General features: G+C 40.2%; 1 protein-coding gene across 2 annotated transcripts in view; it reads right to left on the reverse strand.

The window, feature by feature from the left end:
• The window catches only part of EPS8L3 (EPS8 signaling adaptor L3), a 195,144-nt gene that overhangs the window by 75,348 nt on the left and 107,306 nt on the right, over positions 1 to 12,490 (reverse strand). For both annotated transcript variants that reach the window (XM_089681197.1, XM_089681196.1), the window contains exons 9-10: positions 6,408 to 6,517; positions 3,660 to 3,735 (exon numbers count right to left, since the gene is read on the reverse strand). In XM_089681197.1, the coding sequence (XP_089537323.1) occupies positions 3,660 to 3,735; positions 6,408 to 6,517 (186 nt within the window). The remainder of the gene's footprint in view (positions 1 to 3,659; positions 3,736 to 6,407; positions 6,518 to 12,490) is intronic.

The raw sequence follows: 12,490 nt of genomic DNA on the forward strand, positions 1-12,490 counted from the left end.
TATACTTGGATTTTGCAAAAGCATTTGACAATTTCCCACACATAGCTAATGTGTAAGGTAAAGTCTACAGGCTTGGAAATATCCGTTTGTGAATGGATAGAGTAGTAGTTAATGATGCTCTGAATGATCTAGGGTTGTCAGTGGTGTACCCCAAGGTTCAGTGTTGGGACCCTTACTTTTTAATATATTTATAAACGATATAGGGTCTGGGATTAAAGATCCCATTTCAGTCTTTGCAGATGACACCAAGCTATACAGTGGAATAATGTCTTTACAGGATGTCTTCAATTTACAAGCCGACCTCAATGCATTGTTTAATTGGGCAAGTATGTGGCAAATGAGGTTTAATGTTGATAAATGTAAGGTTATGCACTTGGGGGCTAAGAATATGCATGCATCAAATCAAATGTAATCTCCAAACACGGAAAGGTTTGTTCACAGTGAGAGCTGTGAAAATGTGAAATAGACTCCCTCAGGAGTTGGTTCTGGCCAGCTCAGTGGATTGCTTTAAAAAAGCCTGGATTCCTTCTTAGATACACAGAATATAACTGGATACTAAAATTTATAGGTAAGCTGATCCAGGGAATATCTGATTGCCACTTGGGGGATCAGGAAGGAATTTTTTTCCCTGCAGGAGCAAATTAGATCATGCTTTGCTGTTTTTTGCCTTCCTCTGGATCAACTGTGGGTATAGAATTATAACTTTTTTTTCTCTATGGTTAAACTGGATGGACTTTTGTCTTTTTTCAGCCAGACTAACTATGTAACTATGTAATGGAGATGTGCACACATTTTTTGTGCTACATATTTGTTTTTGTATTTATTATGGTGCATTAGAAAGTTAATTCAAGTGTGTACTGATGCATTTTGAAGGTGTAAATGGACCCTTAAGTAATATAACAAAAAGGACTTTAACAGTGTCCAATAGAGCTAATAACCTTAATCAGTTATTTGGAGCATCTAAAATACATTTTCATACACGGATATTTTTTTGTCCAATCCTTTGATAGTAAGGTGATGGTGACATATTGGGGTTGATTTACTAAAACTGAAGAGTGCAAACTCTAGTGCAGCTGTGCATATAAACCAATCAGCTTCCAGGTTATATTGTCAAAGCTTAATTGAACAAGCTGAAATTAGAAGCCGATTGGCTCAAATGCACAGCTGCACCAGATTTTGCACTATCCAGTTTTAGTAAACCAACCACATTGCATGTTGAAAGTAGTAATAAAGAACTGGGTCTTTCTACTACGGTTGTTAGGTAGCACTTTTAAGTGGTTGTAAGCTAGCACTTTTTAAGCAGCTACAGCAACAGTTTATTTTATTCCTAGGAGCTTTACATGAATGCATAAAGGGTCTACATAAATAAACATGTTACAAAGGTAAGCGAATAAACAAACAAATAAAAGCTGTAAGAGCTGACCATTGTAAGCACCCCTGTAAATGTTAAATAGTTTGGCTCAGCCCTCTAACTGGCACTTTTGCTGCACAGCTTGGTCTGTTAAAGGAAGTTGGAAAAAAAAAAAAAAGATTACAGATCAGAAAAAATAAAGGAAAAAGCCAAAAAAAAACTAATGCACCACTACACCTAAGGATTTAAAAGCTGCAATATATTTAATTTTTGGTTTTGGGTATAACAGTGTTATAACCTCCTCTTGCTGGCTGTACTTATATATGCGGACACTCGGCGGGTGGGCCTTAATGGTGAGAGGCCGCATATGTGCGTAACAAAATGTAAACAATGCAATGCCAAGAGCGTGCACGCTCCCGCCACAGTTACTGATGACTGACAGAAAACTCACGATTTCTATTTGTGATCGGGAACTTTCCAACCATGTGACTGCTGTGACAGCCAATCATGGTGGTCACATGACTTAAATTCCCACCTCCACCTCCCGGCATCTGAATCCTCTTAAAGTGCTGGGAGGTGTGGGCTCGAAATCTTTTGCCCCCCTTTCCTTCATAACTCCTTCTTCACAGTAGTGTACTCCACTCCTCTGCCCCCACCCACAGTAGTGTTCTTCCCCCATTCACATCAACCTCCCCCCGCACACACTGTACTGTTTTCTGCCCCCCCATAGCAGTGTCTTCTGCCCCCTTCACATTACCTCCAATGTAGTGTCCTCTGCCCCTCTGCTCCCCCAAAGCAGTGTCCTCTGCCCCCTTCACATCACACTCCCCGCCAAAGTAGTGTCCTCCACCCCCTTCACATTCCCCCCCACTGTAGTGTCCTCTGCCCCCTTCACATCACCCCCCCAATTGTAGTGTCCTCTTCTCTTCTCTCCCACAGTACTGCCCTCCTATAGCAATGTCCTCCTCCCCCATAGTAGTGTTCTCTACCCCCTTCAATGTCTAGCCCTCCCGCATAGCAGTGTCCTCTGCCCCCTCCCCCACGGTAGTGTCCTGTGTCCCTTCAAAGTACTGTCCTCTGGCCCCCTATAGCAGCTTTCTCTGCCCCCCCCCCCAGTAATGTCCTTTGCCCCTTCCACATCATCCCCAAACACAAACACAGCAGTGAGTAGGTAGGAATCTCCTAACTTACAATGGGTGTACAGACAGCAGACTGTAGAGTGGGAAGCAACATAGTAATGGACGGAGGGTGGGAGCTGCAGGACTTAACATTTCATATCGACAAGCTAGTGACTGATTGCTAGGACCGTCCAACTTTCTATCAACCAATCACCTGCTGGTTAACTGCAGCAGCTCTTGCCCACCATCCAGTACTGTGCTGCCTCCTATCCTCCACTCTGCTTTGAAGATGAGAGTGGCGAGGACTGAGGGTAAGGAACGGCAAAGCTGTGTTCATGATCTACCTGTCAGCTACTGGTGGTCGACAAGTAGATTGTGTTTGACAGGTTGCTGACCCCCAATCTTGCACCTTTAGAGTTATATTATACCCAAAACCAAAAATTTATTTTATTGCAGCTTGCAAATCCTTAAATGCGGTGGTTGCATTTCACTATGTAGCAAAACAACTTACCTTAGGGTGGTGTTTAAGAGCACGCAGGAGTGCATTACCAAAGGTTTGTTGTATAAAAGAAAACATATGGCCTAATGGATACTCCCAAAAATAAATGATAGTATCCTATTGGCTGTATGTTTTGTTTTATACAATAAACCTTCGGTAATGCACTAGGTGCGTGCGCACTCCTGGGTGCTCTTTTACAGTACTCTACTAGATTTCCCGATTTGAAGAGGGCTGCATCAATGAAGCATACCCGAAAGATGTTATTCCATAGTTTTTGATGATCCACTGCACAAGTAGACTTGGAGGCAGAGGCGCTGGAAGTGTTTTGTGCAGTTTGTGTGATGTTTGCTTACAGGTAAACTAGTATTTTTTTTCAAAGAGCACATATTTTAAGTTATTAATGTAGTATTTACATTAGTTTATATGTGACTTTCATCTATTTACGGATTTCATTGCATGAGAATAAGAAATACAGAATAGCAAAACTATTGCATAGTGCTGGAAAGCAGGAAGCAGTACCTGCATATGTAATGAGTAAATATGTACAGTCTGCATATCATTACAATTTTTTGTTTAAAACATTAACTCATTTGGATATGATGCTGTATATCAAGTTGATCTATTTTACATTTTTCTCTAATAATAATAAAATAGCCATGCATTCATATTTACTTTTACCGTATTTACTCACCTTTTTTTTTCTTTTTATTTGAATCCAATAATCCAACAAATATTTCGACATCCCTGAGAACATGATTTAACACTTCCTGATGTGGAGAAAAATATAAAACAAATTAGCATAGTATTGTAAGCTATAACCTATTACTATTGTTATTGCTTGTAAATGCAAAAATGCTACATAGTTATATGTGTACATAACTCTGTACTATACAGAAAATGTTACTTTCAGATATTATAAGCCATTGTATCAGTTTTATGATTTACGAATAGGGTTAAATGAAGAGAATCTGTGACCTTTTAAAGGACAATTTTACTTTTAGTGAGGTTTCCTTTTAAATAAATTGCCCCGTCCGCCTAAATCCCACTTGGAGTAATATCTACCTTCCTGCCTGACCCTTTACTAAGAAGAAATTGTCCCTCTAAATATATTATTTTTTCATACAAAGATACATAGTTTGTAAGGTTGAAAAAGACACAGGTCCAGCCAGGTCAACCTATGTGTGTGTACATGTTACACATGCATTGTGTGTTTGCCTTTAATAATTTTGTCCCTACCTCACTCCATAGCTAGGGGATGCTCTATGTAGTTATTCCCACACTTCGTCATTCCTTACCTTCCATATATGTACTGAATTCTGCTGGAGATAGGTAAAAAAAATCATGTCTTACCTATCTCATGCTCATCTGTTATGATTTGCACAGGTTTTGGTTGAAAGCTTTCTACAATCTGCAAGATGTCATTTGGATAATTTATAGGGATCAGACTTTCAGTGCCTAAAATACGAAGGCAGAATAGTGTATGTGATTTTTATTCTCTAATAATTCTCATTGTCCTATATATTCTGCTTCCAGAAGAAGACATCTAAACGTTTTTTTTGAAGTTGTCTAAACTCTCACCTGGTATTGCTTCCTGGGGAAGGGAGTTATACATCTTAACTGCTTAAAAGTAAAGGTTAAACCTACTTTCTTCTAACCTCAAATTTAAATCTCTAAACCCCAAATACAGTTCCAAATATAACTCTTCTTAAATTTTAATCACCCCTAAATATTTGTCAGCTTCTCCAAACCTCTCCTGCTTGCTGTTTGTTAATAAATTAACGAAGCACAAACTGAGCAAGAAAGTATGATCTGGATGTATTGGAAAAGATTTCCCTATGCACTAACTGAAACAAGCACTGACTCTGCATGGAGTCAAACAAGAGGGTCTGCATGATTTTCAGGCAACTAGTATTTCGCTGCATGTAAATAAAATATATTTACATCAATAAAACAATACATCAACACATCAATAAAACAATACATCAACACATCAATAAAACAATACAAATATCATGGTGATAAAACTACAAGTTAATGGAGTACCCATTACACAAATAGTGTAAATCATATATGTATCACCGTTCTCAGGTTTCTAAAGTGCTGGTGCTTAACAAAATTAATATAAATCAAAGAAAGTCCATAACAATATTAGTGTTCATTTAACACAGGTATGTGCAAAAAATCCACTTTTATAAAATGTTGGTGCTTCACACATGTAAAAGAGAATTCCCAGTAGTTCAGGATTGCTAATCGAATTTGTTTGACCTCTCATTACAAGATGGGTACGGTGTGTAATGATGCTATATAGGTGGAGAGATGGATGACTTCCTGGTCCCTATACTATTCCTTCATGGATTCATTAAGTAAACTACAGAAAAGGGCTCATAGCCTGCAGTATTTGTCTCTAAACTTCTGTACTATTGCAAAAACTCCGCTATAACAAATCCAATGTTTGCAGACCCCTTTCATGTGTGTTTAAGGGTTACAGTGCCTAGCAATGCCCAAAATGTTTTGCCACATCAGACTTCATTAGGAGACGATGGTGAGAGATGAGGAAGTGAGTGGCAGAAAGATGAAGGGGTGCAGAGGTGAGTTGCGAACATGAGGTGCAGGGGTAAGTTGTGGACAGGAATCTAAAGGTGAGCTGCAGACATTTTTGGATCAGGGCGCAGAGATGAGCTGTGATCAAGGAACTGCAGAGGTCAGCTGTGGGGTGGGGGCGTGAGTTGTGAATAGGTGCTGCAACAGAAAGTTGCAAACGGGGGTACAGAGATTAGTTGCAGACAGGAGTGCAGAAGCAGGGGCGGACTGACAACTCATGGGGCCCCCGAGCAATAGGGGATCATGGGGCCCCTGTGTCCTTTCCCAAACTCAAAAAAGCCTATGAAAAAAGGTACCAGGGGCATCTCATGGGGCCCTCTACTGACCCCGGGCCCTCGGGCAGTGCCTGGGTTTCCAAATGGTCAGTCCGCCCCTGTGCAGAAGTGAGCTGTAAACAGGGGCACAGAGGTGAGCTGCACACAGCTGTGGACAGGGGTGCAGAGGTTAGTTGTTGACAGAGGTACAATGGTGAGTTGTGAACAGGGGTGCAAAGATGGAATTATGGATGGTGGGGTGCAGAGGTGAACTTTTGACAGGGGTGCATAGGTGAGATTAGGGCAGGTGACAGAGGTGAGTTGTGGACAGTCGGGGGCAGAGGTTAACAATGCCCTTTAAGACCTGCCCACAGTGCAATTTGGGCATATGTAGATTTCACACAGCATCCCAACTTTTTTTAATATATATATATATATATATATATATATATACATACATACACACACACATACACACACATGTACACACAGATATATAATATGTCTAAGGTGGAGATACTCTAACAGCAATGAAAAGAGTGTATTTATCGATGGTACCAAAGTAATTCTTAAATGAAACCTACAATATCACGTGCTATCTCGTCTCCTTGGTTGAAGTCTGGTGACGGAGTACGAGATGGTGGCTGGAAATTTACAGGTCTTCGATCAAACTTTTTCTGTGAAAGAGGTGAATCTACAATAACAATAAAACACATTAGAAACTTACAGTTACACAGAACATTTTTCAGACAGATTAATAAAGGCTAAACTGAGCCACAACCTTTTTTCTTTTGGATATAGTAGGAAAGGGTTTCTGCTCTTTGTCCCTATTTCAGTGACTCACTTCTATGGGGACTCAAGCAAAAAAAAAAAAAAACACTTCTATGCCAACTTTTATTGGGAGACAGGAATTAATTTGTCTATGAATGAAGTATAGTACTGGAGGTTTTAGCACTATGCAAAGTAGAAAGGGCATAGTCCTATCTAGTGAATGTATACCTGCAGATGCAGTACAAGCTCAGTTTAGCTTTGTGTCCTTAGGAGGAAGGACATCTCTCTCCAGCTCTGACTTTCTTGCTGAAACTCCTATCGAGCATCTGCTGACATAATTGGGCCCTGCTTCAGGTTGCAATATTTGTGAAACATCTCTCTTGCTGTGCTGCACTCTGCCTTTCCTACATGGCCTGTCTAAGTAGGGGGCAAAGCAAAAACTTTTTCCTGTGCAGTGGTGTACTGCCAACCCCAGTGAGTACTTATTACCAAGTAACTTAGTACTTCTCCCAAGGTCAAATGTTTGCCATTTATTTTACCTATGTATGTCTTTGCTGCATGTACTGAATTTCTGATTAATTTCTCGTCAGATACACTCACCCATACTTTAACTTACTTTGGTAACATGTCTGACATCAAAAACATGATCATGATTAAGCTGGCAGAACTTCACTTTGGGCCCTGTTTCCTGCCTGCTCTGTAAGCAACTGTATATATTTGATAGCACTCAAAAACATGTAGCTCCTGCTCTGACATATCTACAGTACTTCTGTTACTGCAGCTGATCTTTCTCTGGATCCCTCCAGTGTGATTGCGGTCAGCATGTCCACATAAGACTATTTTTCTGACTCCCTGTGCGTGCTGATGTCTTGCTTCCTGTCTGTGCCGGTATGTGAGCTTGCAGAGAACATTTTTCAATGTTTATGTTTGCTTTGGAAATGTATTTGCACAATTAATGTTTCATATATGTATATTTTTTTTGTTAAGGCAATTGATTCTCTGCATCCAAGTTCTACGATCCTGAAGAAGCTAACAAGCTAAATTTGTCGACTTTTTGGAGAACAAAATGCTATAGAGAACATTGTTGATATACTGGCTAGCCATGTGTTGTTCTTAAACATATTTGTATGATGTACTTAATAAAATGTGCAATTTTATAAATGCGAGCCTGTACTATACTGTACCAGTAAAGTCCCATAATGACTGTTAAGGGTCTCTTTATTATGGTTAGCATTTGTGGCTTTCATTTGCTACATTTACCTCATTGATACTAGAGGGCATTAGGTCTTAATTGTTGCAAGTTGAAACAGCCCCTTTGCTCTCCTGATTCACACTTTGATTTTAACTTATGAACTCTTTCTGCATGTGCATGAAACCTGCTCTGAATCTTTCCCTTCCCTGAGCAAAAAATGAACTGTCAGAGCAAAACATCCTTTAACATATTATAGCCATGGACAGTATTATTCAGGAAGTGACTGAGATTGAAAAAGGCCCTTGAATCCATTTATCCAAGGTTTAGCGACTATTCTATTCTGGGCTCAGCTAGTAAAGCCACACTACCAGGGGCGGACTGACCATTTGGAAACTCGGGCACTGCCCGAGGGCCCAGGGTCAGCAGGGGTCCCCATGAGATGCCCCTGGTACCTTTTTCATAGGCTTTTTTTGAGTTTTGACAAGGACACAGGTGCCCCATGATCCCCTATTGCCCAGGGACCCCATGAGTTGTCAGTCCGCCCCTGCACACTACTATACCAAGGCACCTCTGCAAAGTGTAGGCCCTAACTCTAGTCTAACAGTGCTTCCATCTTTGAATTCCATCTGACTTTTCTCCATTCTTAAGCTTTTTTCTACCCTCTATCCCTTTCCTGTGGAATACTGTAGGTTAAGAAGTGATTTACTCTACCCTCAAAAAGTCCTGGTAATTCCTGTTGCTCATTTACTTCCTTTAAGGAAATTGCTGAGAAAACTTAAGAAAATAACTCTCTTGGCTGTTTTTCCATTACTGGTTCCTTGGACAGAAAGTCCAACTGTCTACATTTATGAATTTAAGTGAATTTAGGACAGAGAGGTTTAAAAATAAAACAAAACAAACAACACTTGGCCATTTACTGCTTTCATTCTTTTATGTTTCTCTAGGTGGAACATACAATGCTCAAAAGTTTGCACACCCTGGCAGAAAATGTGAAAATTTGGCATTGATATTGAAAATATGACTGATCATGCTAACAAAAATGTCTTTTATTTAAGGATAGTGATCATATGAAGCCATTTATTATCACACAGTTGTTTAGCTCCTTTTTAAAGCATAATGATAATAGACATCAATCAAATGGCCCTGATCTAAAAGTTTACATACCCTGAACTGTCTGGCCTTGGTACAGACACACAAGGTGACACATATCAGTTAGAATTGGAATTAAAGGTTAATTTCCCATATCTGTGGCTTTTTAAATTGTAATTAGTGTCTGTGTATAAATAGTCAATGAATTTGTTAGCTCACGTGAATGCACTGAGCTGGCTAAATACTGAGGGAGCAGAAAAGGACTCTCAAAAGACCTGCGTAGCAAGGTAATGGAACTGTATAAAGATGGAAAAGGATATAAAAAATATCCAAAGTCTTAAATATGCCTGTCAGTACTGTTCAATCACTTATTAATAAGTGGAAAATTCAGGGATCTCTTGATATTAAGAAAAAGTCAGGTAAACCAAGAAAGATTGCAGCCACGACTGCCAGAAGAATTGTTTGGGAATCAAAGAAAATCCCACAGGTAACCTCAGGAGACCTACAGGTTAGTCTGGAAAAAGACAGCATGGTTGTTTCAAGGAGTACAGTATGACAGTACTTGAACAAAAGTGAGCTGTATGGTCAAGTTGCCAGAAAGAAGTCTTTGCTGTGGAAACGCCACAAAAAAAGCTGGTTACAATATGCCCGAAAACACCTTGACATGCCTCACAGCTTCTTGCACACTGTAATATGCTATGTATCATGTACCTGGATAGTGAACATGATTTGAAGAGGAAGGCTTCTCGAACAGCTCCGACATGGGGGCCACTGACAGTGGAAGAGTAGCCGCAAGAGCATGGCGCGGTTTGGGTGCCTGTGATCAGTCCAGTAGTCTGTGCTGGTAGTAACCAGTACTTCACTGTGAGAATGCCAATGAACAGAAACAAGATCAGCTGACAGCAGGCAGGATGGGCCACTGACAGACTGGCTGGCACAGTGCTTGGCTGGTGGCAAGGTGCGGATGCACGGTAGGAAACATAGAAAAGTGACGGCAGAAAAAGACCTAGTGGGGTTTACTTTTTTTGTTTGAGTATAGATCCATGTTTGTCCCAAGCATGTTTGAAGCTATTTACTGTTGAATTGCTCACTACCTCTGCTGGAAGTTTATTCCAAGCATCAACAATTCTTTCAGTAAAATAGTTCTGAGATTAGCTTTGAACTTTCCTCCAGTTACTTTAAGGTCATGTCCCCGTGTTCTTGATTTTGGTTACATGTTGAAAATACTGCCCTCCTGAACCTTATTCACCCCCTTGATGTATTTAAAAGGTTTCAATCATGTCTCCCTTTTCCCTTATAACTCCAGATTGTACATGTTAAATTCCTGAAATCGCTCTTTATGTTTTATCCCCCAGACCTTTCACCTTTTTTGTTACCTGTCTCTGGACTCGTTCTATTTTACCAATATCTTTTTGTAGGTGAGGTCTCCAGAACTGGACACAGTATTCTAAATGAGGTCTAACTAAAGATCTATATAGGGGAATCAGGACTTCCTCCCCCCTACTTGTGACTCCTCTAGTGATTCATCCTAGAATTCTATTTGCTTTCCCCACTGCCTGGCCACACTGTTTGCTCATTTTGCAATCATTTGAAATAAATACCCCCAAGTCCTTTTCCTCTGTAGTGCTGGCCAACAATGTACGCCCAATGTTATACTCTCTCAAGGGATTATTTTTCCCTAGGTGCATTATTTTACATTTAGAAACATTGAACTGCATTTTCCACTTTTTTGACCAATCTTCCAGCAATGACAAATCATGTTCCATGTTACATACACCTCCAGGGATATCAACCCTATTACAAACCTTTGTGTCATCAACAAAAAGACATGTCACTTACATATAGATTAAATAGAACAGGACCTAGTACAGAGCCTTGGGGTACACTACTAGTGGCCGGTCTCTTTTCCAAGTGAACACCATTTACAGCCGCACTCAGGTATCTATCCTTTAGCCAGCTGCGTATCCACTGAACCACCCAAGGGCTAAATCCTAGCTGGTACATACAGTTGCAAGAAAAAGTATGTGAACCCCTTGGGATTACGTGGAGTTTTGCATGAATTGGGCATAAAATGTGCTCTGAACGTCATCTAAGTCACAACAATAGAAGAACACAGTCTGCTGAACATAATTCTACACAAACATTAGATGTTGCCATGGTTTAATTGCACATAACATGTAAACATTCACAGTGCAGGGAGGAAAAAGTATGTGAATCTTTGGACTTAACTGGTTGACCCTCCTTTGGCAGCAATAACCTCAACCAAACGTTTCCTGTAGTTGCAGATCAGACCTGCACAAAATTACTCCAGATCGTTATGCAGGTCTGATCTGCAACTACAGGAAACGTTTGGTTGAGGTTATTGCTGCCAAAGGAGGGTCAACCAGTTATTAAGTCCAAAGGTTCACATACTTTTTGCTCCCTGCACTGTGAATGTTTACATGTTATGTGCAATTAAACCATGGCAAAATCTAATGTTTGTGTAGTATTATGTTCAGCAGACTGTGTTCTTCTATTGTTGTGACTTAGATGACGTTCAGAGCACATTTTATGCCCAATTCATGCAAAACTCCACGTAATCCCAAGGGATTCACATACGTTTTCTTGCAACTGTACTGTATTTTGTATTAGATCATTATGTGGGACTGTATCAAATGCCTTGCTGAAATCAAGATATGCTATGTCCACCCTGCTCCAAAACATTGGTAATATAGTAAAAAAATCCAATCAGATTAGTTTGAAATGATCTGCCTTCAGTAAAGCCATGCTGCTTTGGGTCCAGCAAGTTGTGTGTTTTTAAGTGATCAGTGATCCTTCTTTTCAAGAGTCAGACAACCCAGGTCCGTAACAGACAGGCAGATCAGTCATGAACTGGAGGCAGAAGAGTAGTAAGGTCACAGGCCAGTGTCAGTAATGGAGAAGCAGATCAGGCAGGAACAGGAGGCAGAAGCAGAATCCAGGGACAAATGAATGAGTGAAACACTAGTCACCTAGCACAGGAATGGTGTGACCCTCTATAGCAGACTTTCTCAACCTTTTCAATGCAGAGGAACCCTTGACATAACTTTCCGGTCTCAGGGAACCCCTGCTAAAAATGGCTATATCTACAATTCATGATACATTAGTGTGATAGTCAAAAGGTAAGAATGCTCCTAACACTTTTGGTCATTGGGAAGAATTACCCCCTTACAGATTGCTAAAAAGATCAATGGTGTCAGTGGGGACTTAGCTGAGAGGCAAAAATTGCTCATTGCACAAGGAACCCCTGGCAACATCTGGAGGAACCCTAGGGTTCCAAGGAACCTTGGCTGAGAAACCCTGTTCTATAGTGCACCGAAATGCTCCTTAATAATACTAAACACACAGTGTTCTCTTTCCGTTGTCTAATAGATAAAAAAAAATCCCATTTGTACGGAATCCAAAAAACGATACCGTATATACACCCAACTCGGGAATCCACTGAAACAATAATGGGGGAAGTGCTAAATAATCCGCATTAAACTCTAAATCTCAAGTGAATACTTCTCACAGTGATAACTCTAATTATATGAAAGAGAGAGTGTGTGCTAAAACAAATAAATCTAACATGTCAAAGGAAAATTGTTTAGAAGAAAA

The sequence above is a fragment of the Staurois parvus genome, unplaced genomic scaffold (assembly GCF_062004578.1).
Source record: "Staurois parvus isolate SC_StPar_1 unplaced genomic scaffold, SC_StPar_1.0 ptg000261l, whole genome shotgun sequence".
NCBI classification, from domain to species: Eukaryota; Metazoa; Chordata; class Amphibia; order Anura; family Ranidae; genus Staurois; species Staurois parvus.